This window comes from Mustelus asterias, chromosome 10, assembly GCF_964213995.1.
Source record: "Mustelus asterias chromosome 10, sMusAst1.hap1.1, whole genome shotgun sequence".
Taxonomy (NCBI): Eukaryota; Metazoa; Chordata; class Chondrichthyes; order Carcharhiniformes; family Triakidae; genus Mustelus; species Mustelus asterias.
In genome coordinates, this window is record NC_135810.1 from 38,294,794 (window position 1) to 38,312,787 (window position 17,994).

At 46.3% G+C, this 17,994-nt stretch overlaps 1 protein-coding gene across 1 annotated transcript in view; it reads right to left on the reverse strand.

Annotated features, from left to right (window-relative positions):
- The window catches only part of LOC144499562 (uncharacterized protein C3orf85-like), an 87,040-nt gene that overhangs the window by 40,412 nt on the left and 28,634 nt on the right, over positions 1–17,994 (reverse strand). The window contains exon 3 of the mRNA XM_078221667.1: positions 17,345–17,481. Coding sequence (XP_078077793.1) covers positions 17,345–17,481 — 137 coding nt within the window. The remainder of the gene's footprint in view (positions 1–17,344; positions 17,482–17,994) is intronic.

The following is a 17,994-nucleotide window of genomic DNA, read 5'->3' on the forward strand; positions in this document are numbered from 1 at the left end:
GCGATGCTCTGGGCATCACTTGTGGGTGTGTTCATGAGGATCCTGATGTTCTAGATCCCAAAGTTTACTACTTGTGTATTTTGTGTTTTTCTACTCCAGAAAGGGATCCCTCTGGACTCGGTTATCCAATTGGGACAGGTGAAGCAGACTATGTGAAGCAGCTTTTCCGCCCCTTCTCGAATAAGGGATGAGCAGAGTGGATCCAAAATCTCAGTCACAGTTACAGCTGCAGAAAGACGCCCTGCCTCATCCATTTGTAACTGCCGCCTCTGTCCCAGATCATGACTAGAACCAAACAACATAATTCTGCTTCCATTGCCATTTGCTGGTTGTGAAAGAGATTTGGAGATGTGCTTGGAAAGAAGGACACCATGCATGACATCATTTAGCATGGAAAACTGTTGCACACAATCCTTGACGGAACAAAACTTTGATTCAATGGCAAGGAAAGCAAGATAATTGGAGGGTTTGTTCTGCGACAGCCCATCTGTCAGACAAGATATTCCAGATGGCGCATTTTCCTCCCCTGCTCTGCTGTTGACTTATTAACTAGAGCCCTGCCTGCTGAATATTCGTAAATATAAGGAGTCCCACTGTACTTGACTCTATTTTGACTGACTCTTTCTTGCTCTATTTTTTAATTCATTCATGAGATGTGGTGACGCTAACTGGGCCAGCATTAATTGCCCAACTCTAATTGCCCTTGAACTGAGTGGTTTACAAGACCATTTCAGAAGGCATTTAAGAGTAAACCACATTGCCGGAATCATATGTAGGTCAGACCAGGTAAGGGCAGCAGGTTTCCTTCGCTAAAGGACATTGCTCAGTCTCCACAGTGAGAGCGAGGGTATAACTTCGGAACCCAAAAAAATGCACATGTGAAGGTCAACTCATGTTGCATCCTCCACCAACTTTCTGAAACAGAACACCCCTGACATTGTCATTCCACATGGCATCACTATTCCTATTGTATCAAGCACAAATAAGAACAAGAACAAAGAGAATTATACAGGCCCTTTGGCCCTTCAAGCCTGCACCAACCATGCTGCTTGACTGAACTAAAGCCCCCTACCCTTCTGGGGACCATATCCCTCTATTCCCATCCTATTCATGTATTTGTCAAGATGCCCCTTGGAAGTCACTATTGTATCTGTTTCCACGACCTCCCCTGGCAGTGAGTTCCAGGCAACCACCACTCTGTGTAAAAAACTTGCCTCGTACATCTCCTTTAAACCTTGCCGCTCGCACCTTAAACCTATGCCTCCTAGTAATTGACTCTTCCACCCTGGGAAAAAGCTTCTGACTATCCACTCTGTCCATGCCTCTCATAATCATGTAGACTTCTGTCAGGTCGCCCCTCAACCTCCGTCGTTCCAGTGAGAACAAACCAAGTTTCTCCAACCTCTCCTCAAAGCTAATGCCCTCCATGCCAGGCAACATCCTGGTAAATCTTTTCTGTACCCTCTCCAAAGCCTCCACATCCTTCTGTCGGAGGGATACAAAAGAATGGTCTAGTTTGGACCAGGGAGCGGCGCGGGCTTGGAGGGCCGAAGGGCCTGTTCCTGTGCTGTATTGTTCTTTGTTCTTGGTAGTGTGGCGACCAGAATTGAACACTATATTCCAAGTGCAGCCTAACTAAGGTTCTATAAAGCGTCAACATGAATTGCCAATTTTTAAATTCAATGCCCCGGCCAATGAAGGCAAGCATGCCATATGCCTTTTTGACTACCTTCTCCACCTGTGTTGCCACATTCAGTGACCTGTGTACCTGTACACCCAGATCCCTCTGCCTATCAATACTCTTAAGGATTCTGACTTTTATCGTATATTTCCTCTCTGTATTAAACCTTCCAAAATGCATTACCTCACATTTGTCCGGATTAAATTCCATCTGCCATCTCTCAGCCCAAGTCTCCAACCTATCTATATCCTGCTGTATCCTCTGATGGTCCTCATCACTATCCACAAATCCACCAACCTTTGTCTCGTCCACAAACTTACTAATCAAACCAGTTACATTTTCCTACAAGTCATTTGTATATATTACAAACAGCAAAGGTCCCAGCACTGATCCCTGAGGAACTGGTGCGACAACAATAATCTCTCCCTCAATGTCAACAAAACGAAGGAGACAGTCATCAACTTCAGGAAGCGCAGTGGAGGACATGCTTCAGTCTACATCAACGGGGATGAAGTGGAAATGGTCGACAGCTTCAAGTTTCTAGGTGTTCAGATCACCAACAATCTGTCCTGGTCTCTCCATGCCTATGCATAGTTAAGAAAGCCCACCAATGCTCCTGTTCTGTCCACAACCGCAAAAAACTACAAAGGGTCATGAACGAAGCCCAGTCCATCACACAAACCAGCCTCCCATCCATTGACACTGTTTATACTTCCTGCTGCCTCGGAAAAGCATTCAGCATAATCAAGAACCCCACACAACCCGGACATACTCTCTTCCACCTTCTTCCATTGGGAAAAAGATACAAATGTGTGAGGTCACGAAACAATCGACTCAAGAACAGCTTCTTTCCTGCTGCCATCAAACTTTTGAATCGACCTACCTCATACTAAGTTGATCTTTCTCTACACCCTAGCTATGACTGTAACACTACATTCTGTACCCTCTCTTTTCCTTCTCTATGTACGGTATGCTTTGTCTGTATAATGCACAAGAAACAATACTTTTCACTGTATACAAATTCATATGACAATAATAAATCAAATCAAATACCCGAACATTCTCTGAACTTTTCCAAATGCAATTTTGTCCTTTCTAAAATAAGGAGACCAAAGCTGTACCCAGTATTCTAGATGGGCAGCACGGTGGCACAGTGGTTAGCACTGCTGCCTCTCAGTGCCAGGGACCCGGTTTCAATTCCAGCCTCGGGTGACTGCCTGTGTGGAGTTTGCATGTTTTCCCTGTGTCTGCATGGGTTTCCTCCGGTTTCCTCCCACAGTCCAAAGATGTGCGGGTTAGGTGGATTGGCCATGCTAAAATTGCCCCTTAGTGTCAGGCAGGCTAGCAAGGTACATGTGTGGGATCAGGGTGGGATTGTTGTCAGTTGATGCAGACTCGATGAACCGAATGGCCTCCTGTAAGGATTTTATGATTCTATGTTTCACCAACGTTCAGTATAACAATAGCAAAACTTTTCTGTTTCTATATTCCATTCCTCTTGCAATGAATGACATTCCATTCACCTTCCTATTCACTTGCTGTACCTGCAGACTAACCTTTTGTGATTCATGTAGCAGGACACCCAGATTTGTCTGTACTGCAGAGTTCTGTAATCTCGCCCCATTCAAATAATATGCTGCTTTTTTACTCTTCCTGCTCAAGTAGACAGGGGGTGGGATTGTGGTCGGTGCAGACTCGATGGGCCGAATGGCCTCCTTCTGCACTGTAGGGTTTCTATGTTTCTATGTCACATTTTCTTACATTATACTCCATCTGTTATTTTGTCCACTTATTTAATCTATGTATATCCCTTTACAGACTCATTATGTCCTCTTCACAATTTACCTTCCTACCTACCTTCGTTTCATCTGAAAATTGATCAACTATATTTTCAGTCTCTTCATTCAAATCATTGTCCCAGCACTAATCCATGTGATGCTCCACTTGTTAAAACTTGCCAACTCAAAATGAATCATTTATGCTGACTCTCTGTATCCTGTTGCTAACCAATCTTCTCTCCATGTTATCCTCTTCAGCATGAAATCTTATTTTGTGTAGCTTGCTTTAATATGCCAACTTGCGAAATGCCTTCTGGAAATCTAAATACATCACATCTGCAAGTTCCCCTTTATTCAGTTGCTTGATACTCCCTCAAAGAACTCTAATAGTTCAGTCAAACACAATTCTCATTTCACAAAACCATGCTGACTTTGCCTGCTTGCATTGAGATTTTCTGAGAGCCCAGCTATTACCTTCTTAGTAATAAACTCCAGCATTTTTCCGATGTCAGATGTTAAGCTAACCTATAGTATTCTGCCTTTTGTTTCTCTCCTTTACATTTGCCATTTTCCAATCTGATGGGACCTTTCCAGAATCTAGGGAATGCAAAATTCAGTCATGTTATGATCACTGCTACCTGGGGCACCTTTACTATGATATTGATAATAAATCCTGTCGTGCTGCATATTACCAGACCATGAATCGCCTGCTATCTGGTGGGCTGTAGAACTGTTGCTCTAAGAAACTGTCCCAAAAGCACTCTGTGATCTCAGTTTCTGGGCTATCTTTGTCAATCTGATTCATCTAATCTATATGTAGATTAAAATCACCCATGGTTATCAGCACTAGCAATAGCAACACTGCCACTGGTTGAAAAGTTGAGTGTTATTATTCATGTTTGAAATAAATTGATGTGGAGATGCCGGCGTTGGACTGGGGTAAACACAGTAAGAGTTTTAACAACACCAGGTTAAAGTCCAACAGGTTTATTTGGTAGCAAATGCCATTAGCTTTCGGAGCGCTGCTCCTTCGTCAGATGGAGTGGATATCTGCTCTCAAACAGGGCATACAGAGACACAAAATCAAGTTACAGAATACTGATTAGAATGCGAATCTCTTCAGCCAACCAGGTCTTAAAGATACAGACAATGTGAGTGGAGGGAGCATTAAGCACAGGTTAAAGAGATGTTTATTGTCTCCAGACAGGACAGCCAGTGAGATTCTGCAAGTCCAGGAGGCAAGCTGTGGGGGTTACAGATAGTGTGACATAAACCCAAGATCCCAGTTTAGGCCGTCCTCATGTGTGCGGAACTTGGCTATCAGTTTCTGCTCAGCGACTCTGCGCTGTCGTGTGTCGTGAAGGCCGCCTTGGAGAACGCTTACCCGGAGATCAGAGGTTGAATTCCCGTGACCGCTGAAGTGCTCCTCCACAGCTTGCATCTTTGTAGAAACTATAGGTCAACCTATAACACAGACTACGCTGAGAGACTTTGCTGTCGCACCTCTCTCACCCTCTCAACCACCTCATACACCAGCTCTACAGCAAACGGCGCAGCCTGGAAACCAAGATAGAATCCATATTCTCAACTTGCGCTCAGGACGCAGACCAGCTGCGAAACTCTGCCAAGCAGACGAGACAAAGGAACTACACCATCCACATGCACACCAAGAACAGGAAACTTGAGAAACTCGGCATCACCACCAGCAGCAACCAAGCCTCCCCCGGTACCACAGTAGAAAACAGTACCACTGCAGGGAAGTCCATTGTCAACTTGTCGGACTACACACTTCAACCAGATGAAATCGAAGTTCTCAGCCGAGGGCTCAATTTTTGCCCCACCACCAAAATAGACCCCATCAGTCTCGCAGCGGACACAGAGGAATCCATCAGGCGAATGAGGCTGCGGGAGTTCTTCCACAAACCCCAAGAGGCCAATAGCGAACACAATGAGACAGCCAATGAACCGGAACAGCCGACAGAGAGATCCACAGTGCAACCGAAGAGGAAAGATTCGGATTGGACTCCTCCAGAAGGCCGCTGCCCTCGACTTGACATGTATGCCCAAGCCATCAGGAGGTGCGTCAACACCAAATTCATCAGCCGCACTCACAAGACAGCCCCGAACATCACCCAAGCACAACGCAACGCCATCCACGCTCTCAAGACCAACTGCAACATTGTCATCAAACCAGCAGACAAAGGAGGAGCCATCGTCATACTAAACAGAACGGATTACTGCAAAGAAATGTACCGACAACTGAACAACGAGGAACATTACAGACAGTTACCCACAGATCCGACCAAAGAACACACCCGTCAACTCAACTCTCTGATCAAGACCTTTGATCCAGACCTTCAGAGCACCCTCCGTGCTCTCATCCCACGTACTCCCCGCGTTGGAGATCTCTACTGCCTCCCGAAGATACACAAGGCAAACACGCCCGGCCGTCCCATCGTATCGGGCAATGGGACCCTGTGCGAGAACCTCTCCGGCTATGTCGAGGGCAACCTGAAACCCATTGTACAAAGTACCCCCAGCTTTTGTCGCGACACTACGGACTTCCGACAGAAACTCAACACACATGGAGCAGTTGAACCAGGGGCACTCCTCGTCACAATGGATGTCTCGGCACACTACACCAGCATCCCCCACAATGATGGCATTGCTGTAACGGCCTCAGTACTCAATGCCGACAACTGCCAGTTTCCAGATGCAATTTTACAACTCATCCGCTTCATCCTGGACCACAATGTCTTCACCTTCAACAACCAGTTCTTCATCCAGACACACAGAACAGCCATGGGGACCAACTTCGTACCTCAATATGCCAACATCTTCATGCATAGGTTCGAACAAGACTTCTTCACCGCACAGGACCTTCAACCGATGCTATATACTAAATACATCGATGACATTTTCTTCCTTTGGACTCATGGTGAACAATCACTGAAACAACTATATGATGACATCAACAAGTTCCATCCCACCATCAGACTCACCATGGACTACTCTCCGGAATCGGTTGCATTCTTGGACACACGCATCTCCATTAAGGACGGTCACCTCAGCACCTCACTGTACCGCAAGCCCACAGATAACCTCACGATGCTCCACTTCTCCAGCTTCCACCCTAAACACGTAAAAGAAGCCATCCCCTACGGACAAGCCCTCCGTATACACAGGATCTGCTCGGATGAGGAGGATGGCAACAGACACCTCCAGACGCGGAAAGATGCCCTCATGAGAACAGGATATGGCGCTCGACTCATCGATCGACAATTCCGAAGCGCCACAGCGAAAAACCGCACCGACCTCCTCAGAAGACAAACACGGGACACGGTGGACCCTTCGTCGTCCAGTACTTCCCCAGAGCGGAGAAGCTATGGCATCTCCTCCGGAGCCTTTAACATGTCATTGATGAAGACGAACATCTCGCCAAGGCCATCCCCACACCCCCACTTCTTGCCTTCAAACAACCGCAGAACCTCAAACAGACCATTGTCCGCAGCAAACTACCCAGCCTTCAGGAGAACAGTGACCACGACACCACACAACCCTGCCACAGCAACCTCTGCAAGACGTGCCGATCATCGACACGGATGCCATCATCTCACGTGAGAACACCATCTACCAGGTACATGGTACCTACTCTTGCAACTCGGCCAATGTTGTCTACCTGATTCGCTGCAGGAAAGGATGTCCCGAGGCATGGTACATTGGGGAAACCATGCAGACGCTACGACAACGGATGAACGAACACCGCTCGACAATCACCAGGCAAGACTGTTCTCTTCCTGTTGGGGAGCACTTTAGCGGTCACGGGAATTCAGCCTTGGATCTTCGGGTAAGCGTTCTCCAAGGCGGCCTTCACAACAGCGCAGAGTCGCTGAGCAGAAACTGATAGCCAAGTTCCGCACACATGAGGACGGCCTAAACCGGGTTCTTGGGTTTATGTCACACTATCTGTAACCCCCACAGCTTGCCTCCTGGACTTGCAGAATCTCACTGGCTGTCCTGTCTTGAGACAATACACATTTCTTTAACCTGTGCTTAATTCTCCCTCCACTCACATTATCTGTATCTTTAAGACCTGGTTGGCTGTAGAGATTCTCATTCTAATCAGTATTCTGTAACTTGATTTTGTGTCTCTGTTTGCCCTGTTTGAGAGCAGATATCCACTCCATCTGACGAAGGAGCAGCGCTCCGAAAGCTAATGGCATTTGCTACCAAATAAACCTGTTGGACTTTAACCTAGTGTTGTTAAAACTCTTACTGTGAAATAAATTGGCCAGTGTCCCCATTCGCCCTGTTGACTCCCCATTGTGTACAGGTCAGGTTCACCCAGACATGTTCCAGACAGAGTGTTCCCTGTGCTTGCTGTTCTGATTATCTCAAACTAGACCACTGAAGCCTTTTACTTGGCATTACAAGTAGTTTAACAGTCCCTGTGGTTTCCAAACACCACCCTTTCACTATTATCCTTTGAAAATTGCATCGCATTCCAATGACAGCGAGATCCAGTGCCAGCCCTCCAGGAAAGTGATTCTCAAATCACATCCGCAGCTGTTTCCATTCCCAACAGCATTTGAAAATGTAGCTATCGATTTCCATAGTGCCTGGAACCGAATGTAGATTCACCATCTGACAGAAAGCAATGTTCTTGGGAAATCAGGAGAGCAAGACTTGATTTTATAACCATTAAAACAAATGGGTGGAAAATTACTAGTTATATGGCTGAAATTCTTAAAAATGAAGGGAGCTTCTTCACATTGTTCTCCCTCTAAATGACAGGATTATTATTGAACATGGCACATCTTGTTAATTAAATAAAACATCACGTCATATCATTTATCACTTTTGACAATGTTCACTAAACTCTTTAAACACTTTGGGACAGTGCAAAGTGACAATCTGACATATATGATAGATCTGCTCTTGTTAAGTTATAGTTAAAGGATACAAGCTATTGTATAAAAATCTGAACTGATTATAATCTAAATAACTGGAATCTTATTGACCTATTTGGCCACAATGTAAAGCGAAAAGCACAGCGAAATCAGATGTTTCATTCAGACTATATTGTATTGCATACAAATGTCAGTTCATCACCCTTTACATTTCCTTAGCTTCCACATTCCACTTCTATTGCCTGCCTCACTGATCCTAAACAGTGCCACTTCAGCGGCTGCAAAATGGTTAGCGGAAGACTGGTAAATTTCAGTGGGGGAAACTACAGGTGGCGATGCAGAATGTGTTAAGCACCTCTGCTCCTGGAAGACCCAGCTTCAAACTGCACCCTCTCAGCATGGACAGCAAGAATCTGGGCTGGCTGGTTGACAGGCAACAGTAAGAGCAGTAGCAGACAGGAACTGGTGGGAGATTGAATGCTGTCATCCTGAGCGTAAACACAGTAAGAGTTTTAACAACACCAGGTTAAAGTCCAACAGGTTTATTTGTTAGCAAATGCCATTAGCTTTCAGAGCGCTGCTCCTTCGTCAGATGGAGTGGATATCTGCACTCAAACAAGGCATACAGAGACACAAAATCAAGTTACAGAATACTGATTAGAATGCGAATCTTTACAGCTAATCAGGTCTTAAAGATACAGACAATGTGAGTGGAGGGAGCATTAAGCACAGGTTAAAGCTATGTGTATTGTCTCCAGACAGGACAGCCAGTGAGATTCTGCAAGTCCAGGAGGCAAGCTGTAGGGGTTACCGATAGTGTGACATGAACCCAAGATCCCAGTTTAGGCCGTCCTCATGTGTGAGGAACTTGGCTATCAGTTTCTGCTCAGCGACTCTGCGCTGTCGTGTGTCGTGAAGGCCGCCTTGGAGAACGCTTACCCGAAGATCAGAGGCTGAATGCTCGTGACCGCTGAAGTGCTCCCCCACAGGAAGAGAACAGTCTTGCCTGGTGATTGTCGAGCGGTGTTCATTCATCTGTTGTCGTAGCGTCTGCATGGTTTCCCCAATGTACCATGCCTCGGGACATCCTTTCCTGCAGCGAGGCATGGTACATTGGGGAAACCATGCAGATGGTACGACAACGGATGAATGAATGCGGGTGGGATTAAGTGGGCCCATTAGCCAAAGGCACAAATCCCATCATGGCTGTCTTTGGCAAGAGGCCAAAGACAGGATTTGGCAAGAGGCCAAAGACAGGATTTGCTCCAGCAATATTTCAGAACGTGATGTACCCGGGCTCTCCCTGATGATGCGATGAGGTTGACGCTCAGAAAGGGTGCGGACGTGATTTGCCTCAATTTGAATGCATTATAATGTACTTAGCGAGGTTAAAGTCAAATCTTCAGACCTCACTGTCTCCACCCATCAGTGTGATGTCACATGGGCTTGAATTACTATTGGTTTTTAAAACAGGAACCAGGCACCATGACCTCCGAAAGTGAGCAAGAAGGTGAGTACCCCTCTCTACCTTGTACCAGGGTGTCCAAGGGGACAATTCCCAGTGACTAGCTCCAAAGTAGAGTGGTCAAGGGTGTTGGTGGGGGGTTTGGGGGCGTCCTACAGGATGGAGTTCATGGCTGGTGTGTGTTGTCCTGAAATCTGCAGCCTGTATTTTAAAATGTTTTCAGAGCGTTGTGTCAGTCTGCAGCCTATGTTGTCAGTAAATTAAAATGAACATTGAGTTAGTCAGCTGTTATTGGCATGGGGGTATGGGACAGCTGTGGGTGTGGGGCTCATGAGGTGGGGAGAAGGGTGTATTGAGAGTGAAGGAAGAGGGCCTAAGGGGCTGGTTGGTGAAACCCCAAAGAAGACAAGCATTTAAAACTGATGGAATGACTGTCCAGGAATCGCAATTGTAAAGGGTTGACAGCAATGAGACCGTGCAATGATGCAGACTGTGTAAGAACGGTGACTATTAGTCTTGCCATTCAGGGCCTTCTAACATTCCTGAGACTCATTCTCGTCAAACTAATTAGCAATCAAGAGTAAACCCTTAACAATGTCAGCTGCCCACATTCTCAAAGTCAGGAATATGAATGAAAACTCAGGTTTCAAGGATAAATGCTTGGGCACAGGGGTTTGAGAGGGAAATTGTAAGCATAATGCCAGACCCCAATACCTGCCATAAGAGGATCCATTAGTTCTCAAGGTGGATATAAACGTCCAGTTGACTCTCCTCACGAGGGATGGGCAACCATTGAAACGTCCTGTCAGAACCTCCCGTGATGTGGAGAATAAGAGAGTGGACAACCAGACAAGAGGCCAGAGGTAAATCAGAGGGTGTGAGGGCATTGACCAGGGCTGGTCAAGTGATGAGGTTGGCAGGGCACCAAACATGTGAGCGAGCACTGGCTACTGGATGAGGTGTAGGAATGGCTGCCTCTGGGACCAGGACGACAATAGGTGAGGGAAGGCAACCAGACTCTCTCTCTCTCCCTCTCCCTCTGTCTCGCAACTCTCGCAGCTTTCCGAGAGATCTTGGAATGGAGCCAGTGGAAGTGGCAATTCTGCTTATTACAGCACTGGAGAAGCACAGACTCCAGCAATAACAAGCAGGAGAACCCTGTGCCAGGAGGCTAGAGGGCTGCAGGGCAGGCTCAAGGGCTAGAGACAACAGCAGTTGAACAGGGGTTCGATGGTGAGGGCACGCAGACAGCATGCTTGCCAACTTGGCGCCATGTGGAGAAGGAGGCACCCACTCGCTGCCTGTGGCTGTGAAGGTCATGACAACCCTCAACTTCTATGCCATGGCATCATTTCTGGGTTAAACAGGTAACCTGAATGGCATCTCGCAGTCATCCAGCCACAAACACATCCACACTCTGTGCAAAAGCACAGGGCAAAAGAGCTGCGGGATTCAGCACCATCCTTGGCTGCCAAAGGTACAGGGAGCCATCGATGGCACTCATGTAGCTCTTCCCGCCCCTTCAGGAAATCCCATTTCCATGATTCCACTCCCGTAATGTTCAGATGGTCTGTGACCACCTGATGAGGATAATGCGTGCGTATGTGCACATTTTCCAGGGAGTCTGCATGATGGCTTCATCCTTGGGCAATCTCAAATCCCTGGGGTATTTGAGGGTCACCCCAAGCTGCAGGGATGCTTGTTAGGGAAAGGGATACCCGCTGAGGTCATGGCTGATGACGACAGTGAGGAATTTTTGCTTTCGCTGTAAATCATCTTAGCCTCTCAGGATTTTGTATCCCCTGCTCAAATGTGCAGCCACTAAACAGAATGTTAATACTGGCTTCACACAACAATCATTTAAATTAGCAGCCAGAATAACATTTGCATACTGCCTGTATTGTGCTTCTTAGTCCATTCACATGACTTCTATTCCTCTGGCCTCCAGTGCACCACCTGCCAGGAGCGCAAATTCAAAATAATTACTCCAAAAATGCCTGCTGTTTCTAATTAAAGTGCCACTAAGTGTCACGAGAAAGACAGTTATTATGTTTGGGGAATGTTAGTAGACCATACTGAACATAAATGATAATGTCGACTTGAAATAACTGAAATCAGACATTTTAAATGTGTTCTCCAAAATTTGAAAATTCCATTTCCGACGTATAATATGTCAATGTCTTTCAGATAAACTCTCATGTTGGAAGCAGGGAGAAAACTGTCCAAATGCTACTGCCTACTACCTTGCCCACCCGACCTTTGCCCTCAGCTATTTATCCTGTATGTTAAATACATGACTAAATGAAAGTCAAGTTTCATTTGGTAATCCTGTTTGAGGTTTGCACCTTGGGGTCATTCACATTTCTTCAAAATTCCAGGGTATCTGACAAAGGTAACAAAACAAAAAATCACAAAGTGTATGAATCCCAAAAGACTCGTCTGCAAGTACAGCAAATAATTATGAAAAGTAATAGAATTGCCTCTTAGTGTTCAAAGCTGAGGTGGATTAGGCATGATAAATGCGTGGAGTTACAGGGATGAGGCGGCAGTTTGGTGGAGAAAGGGGAGAGGATGTGGTCGACCTGAGAAAGATGCTCTGTTGGTGCAAACTCGATGGGCTGAATGGCCTCCATGAATGGCTGAATGGCACTGTAGGGGCTCTGATTCTATAAGAGCAACGAAGTTAGAAAGATTACATGCAACATTCAAACCCATGATACTTAAGGCTAAATGCAAGTGCTGCATGTCATCTGCACAAGATTAAACAAAACTATCTCTCTTCCCATTTCCTCAGGTGCACTGTAGTTTAAATTCCCTGATTCAGTATTCCCACTGGAGAAACTACACTCCATGGAAAAGTGAGTCAGAGATACAACAGTGGGAGGACTTAATTTCCCCCCATTATTTGCTGATGCAACTAGTGTAGTTTGCAACTGATTGTTCTCTGAGCACAAAGGCAATGAACAGATGTTTCAAATGCAAGGTTTCCCGTCCTCTTACCTAAAGAGTCAGTGGAGAATGCAGCTTCACCAGTACCATAGCTATTTAATGTTCAGTGAGGCATTGATTTGCAGAGGGAGAGCCTTCTGCCCCATAACAACTGCCTTAGAGAGCAGCCGGCCAATCAGATGGTTAGCAGCTCTGTATTCCCAGCAGCCCAGGTTCGAGCATTGGCCAGTGCTGGGGCTACAGTCAGTCCCCGAGGAACAGGGGCTAATGAAGGCCAACTGAAGGTAAGTTAGGGGTATCAGCAGGATCTACGAGACAATAAGGAGTGAGGCGATTGTGGGATGTTCAGGTTTGAGAGGATAATGGAAGGGGATAGGTTAAAGGGGACATGACCTTGAGGGGGGTGTCGCGACTCTGATGAACAAGGAAATCTCCAAAGGAGGTTACCCCCTTATATTACATCAGAACATGCAATAAAGCTTCTGAGCTACTTGCTTGGCATGGGCCACCCATTGCAATTGGTAAAATAGCAATGGGACAGAACAAAGCCCGTAAGTGGCCCTTAATTGACCACTCAATTGACCACTTGACCGTAAGTGGCCCTTAATTGACCACTTAATTGACCACTTGGCCTCAATAGGGCCAAGAATGGACGCCCAACTGATACCTCCACCACCCCCCCCCTTCCCCCTGTAAAATGGGAGATAGCACAGTAAGAAGTCTCACAACACCAGGTTAAAGTCCAACAGGTTTATTTGGTAGCAAATACCATAAGCTTTCGGAGCAATGCTCCTTCGTCAGATGGAGTGGTCTCTGTTCTCAAACAGGGCACAGACACAGAAATCAAATTACAGAATACTGATTAGAATGCAAATCTCTACAGCCAGCCAGGTCTTAAATGCACAGACAATGTGGGTGGAGGGAGCATTCAACACAGGTTAAAGAGATGTGTATTGTCTCCAGACAGTACAGCTTGTGAAATTGTGCAAGTCCAGGAGTCAAGCTGTGGGGGTTACTGATAATGTGACATAAATCCAACATCCCGGTTTAGACCGTCCTCATGTGTGCGAAACTTGGCTATCAGTTTCTGCTCAGTGACTCTGCGCTGTCGTGTGTCGTGAAGGCCGCCTTGGAGAACGCTTACCTGAAGATCCAAGGCTGAATGCCCGTGACTGCTGAAGTGCTCCCCCACAGGAAGAGAACAGTCTTGCCTGGTGATTGTCGAGCGGTGTTCATTCATCCGTTGTCGTAGCGTCTGCATGGTTTCCCCAATGTACCATGCCTCGGGACATCCTTTCTTGCAGCGTATCAGGTAGACAACGTTGGCCGAGTTGCAAGAGTATGTACCATGTACCTGGTAGATGGTGTTCTCACGTGAGATGATGGCATCCGTGTTGATGATCCGGCACGCCTTGCAGAGGTTGCTGTGGCAGGGTTGTGTGGTGTCGTGGTCACTGTTCTCCTGAAGGCTGGGTAGTTTGCTGCGGACAATGGTCTGTTTGAGGTTGCGTGGTTGTTTGACGGCAAGAAGTGGGGGTGTGGGGATGGCCTTGGCGAGATGTTCGTCTTCATCAATGACATGTTGAAGGCTCCGGAGGAGATGCCGTAGCTTCTCCGCTCCGGGGAAGTACTGGACGACGAAGGGTACTCTGTCCACCGTGTCCCGTGTTTGTCTTCTGAGGAGGTCGGTGCGGTTTTTCGCTGTGGCACGTCGGAACTGTTGATCGATGAGTCGAGCGCCATATCCTGTTCTTATGAGGGTATCTTTCAGCGTCTGGAGGTGTCTGTTGCGATCCTCCTCATCCGAGCAGATCCTGTGTATACGGAGGGCTTGTCCGTAGGGGATGGCTTCTTTTACGTGTTTAGGGTGGAAGCTGGAGAAGTGGAGCATCATGAGGTTATCCGTGGGCTTGCGGTACAGTGAGGTGCTGAGGTGACCGTCCTTAATGGAGATGTGTGTGTCCAAGAATGCAACCGATTCCGGAGAGTAGTCCATGGTGAGTCTGATGGTGGGATGGAACTTGTTGATGTCATCATATAGTTGTTCCTGTGGGGGAGCACTTCAGCAGTCACGGGCATTCAGCCTTGGATCTTCAGGTAAGCGTTCTCCAAGGCGGCCTTCACGACACACGACAGCGCAGAGTCACTGAGCAGAAACTGATAGCCAAGTTTCGCACACATGAGGACGGTCTAAACCGGGATGTTGGATTTATGTCACATTATCAGTAACCCCCACAGCTTGACTCCTGGACTTGCACAATTTCACAAGCTGTACTGTCTGGAGACAATACACATCTCTTTAACCTGTGTTGAATGCTCCCTCCACCCACATTGTCTGTGCATTTAAGACCTGGCTGGCTGTAGAGATTTGCATTCTAATCAGTGTTCTGTAATTTGATTTCTGTGTCTGTGCCCTGTTTGAGAACAGAGACCACTCCATCTGACGAAGGAGCAGCGCTCCGAAAGCTTATGGTATTTGCTACCAAATAAACCTGTTGGACTTTAACCTGGTGTTGTGAGACTTCTTACTGTGCTTACCCCAGTCCAACGCCGGCATCTCCACATCATGGGAGATAGGCCAGGGATGGGCAGGAAAGTGGCGAACTAGCCATGAGTTGCATTTTACGAGAAACCGTCGCCTTGAAACCTGCCAGCAGGGGGCATCAAAATTCCACCAAATGTTAATTTAAAAACTTTCAAATTAGCAAGCAGCTCAGATTCATTTTCTTCAATATTTAGTGAATGTTTATGTAGTTATCATCAGAGATTAAGAAAGAAAGAACAAGGAAAAGAACAAGCACAGGAACAGGCCCTTTCACCCCTCCAAGCTTGTGCCGATCATGACACCCTAACTGAACTAAAAAAAACTGACTCCTAGATGTGAAGAGTTACATGCTGAAAACTAATATGTTTATTTTTCTCTCAGTCAAGGTCAGCAATGAGCACAGGTTAGAGATAAGCCCACCACACTGGACGATTGATTTTCTAACTTGCACCCATGCCTAACAAGCCTCTCAATGAAGAGCTGGATCATTGAATAATTCTTTAGATTTATTGTAGCCAAATTACCAAGTTGCATTTGATTTACCCGTTCTTGTGAAACACAGCAATGTTTTTGGAACAATAAAACCCACTGCAAACAGTTATAACAATAGCTTTCTGCTCCAAAATAAATCTAAAAGAGGTTGCAATGCACAGGAAATGGATACTGGTGGACAAATGAAATGCACCTCGTGTACCTTCTTCATCCTGGTAGTCATATGGTAAAACTAATGACTTGGTTAACTAATTATGGTAGTAATTCTCTTGCAATGGGGGTGGAGTGGGGGGGGGGGGGGTATTCTCTGCCCTTCCTGCGGTGTGTTTCTCGCAGCAGGAGGCAGTGTACCATTCGATGGGATCTTCCGGTCCCACCGCTGGGAAACCCACATTGGGGATGCGCCGGGACTAAAAGATTCTTCCGGTGTGAACGGCTGGAGAATTCCAGCCAATATGTCCACAGTCGACTGAAACACGGGGCTGGATTATATGCTGAGGGAGGGCGGCCCATGCGATGCCTCCCATGTTGCTCACAAAAGCATGGTGAGGGTGGGGGTGGGTAGGCAGTGGGCACACCTTTAATAACACAGTGCCCTATTTTGTAGGGCTTTTGCCTGCAGGTGGCCCACAAAATTTGGTCCATGATATTAGCAAAAATCCCCAGTCATGAAACAATAGTCACCTGCACCTTCCAAAAATATTACGAGGGTAAAATTGTTTTTCCTTGGCAGAGAATTTTAGAGTAAGAAGTCTCACAACACCAGGTTAATGTCCAACAGGTTTATTTGGTAGCAAAAGCCACAAGCTTTTGGAACAGGCTGTTCCTTCGTCAGGTGGGTGGGAGTCCCACCAACCTGACGAAGGAACAGCTTGTTCCGAAAGCTAGTGACTTTTGCTACCAAATAAACCTGTCAGAGAATTTTAGAACCAGGGGACATAGATTCAAGATAAGTGACATAAGGTGTAGTGGGGACATGAGGAAGAATATTTTTAGACAGAGGGTATTGGGTGTCTGGAATTAGCTGCTTGAGGTGGTGGTAGGGGCAGAAACCCTGAACTCTTTAAAAAAATACCTGGGTCTGCACCTTAAGTGTTGTTAAATACAGGGCTATGGGCCTGGTACAGGAAGGTGGGATTAGAAAGGGCACCTGGGTGTCCTTGGTCTGGCATGGACAAGATGGGCTGAATGGCCTCCTGTGCTATAATTTTTCTATGCTTCAATGGTTCTAATTACTAGATGTTATGTCTCCAATTACTCATAAGGAAATTACTCCCATGGATTAGTCTTGATATAGTCCCTTATTCAGTGACTGACCTAAAGAATCTACAGAGGTCAATCCAAAGAGAAAATTCCTCTCCAGGGTGTGTAAAACTCCCCATTCAATTTTCTTTGGTGTGCTCGAGGTAAACTCACCACACTGGGATTAATTCTCTAAATTACCCAAATTATCTGTAATTTTAAATTCAGCTGGAGGAAAATGCAACCTAACCAGATCAGAGTGTGATCACATTCAGTCCTTACCTGTTCTGCCCGAGTGACTCCCCACACATTGTGTGCACTGTTTGGGTCCCAGTATCCTTGCATTGTATCAGCCTGCCTTTTGCTGCGGATGAAGTGATGGGCTTCTTGATCAGCCAAAAATGGTGCTGCTGCAAGCCCTGTCAAACAGACAATATTTTTTGATATCAACTGCACAAATCATCTGTAGAAGACTTGAAAATCTTTGATAGATACCCGATCTTCATCATGAATTGAACTTTAATTCCCAGCTTGCGCTGAGATATCCATGAGTGCATTGGTTGGGAATGAAAAATATCAGTTAGGATTTCCAGCTGTGCATGGGTACAGACAGTGGATAACAACATGAAGAGGCTCAGCTGTGATGTCCTCCACTGTCAAATAGCTTGCTGAAATGCCCTATCTTGACTTCCACACAAAGAATAACTACTTAGACAAGATTGCAGAATACACAGTGCTAGGAAAAGTTATCGCAGCAAGAATTCAGTGATTTCAGGATCAAGAGAAGGGAATGGTGTGAATCAGCAAGCTCGTTTTCTGATTTCCACTGCTGCCAAAGGGATGGCACGGTGGCACAGTGGTTGGCAGTGCTGCCTCACAGCACCAGGGACCCGGGTTTGATTCCCGGCTTGGGTAACTGTGCGGAGTTTGAA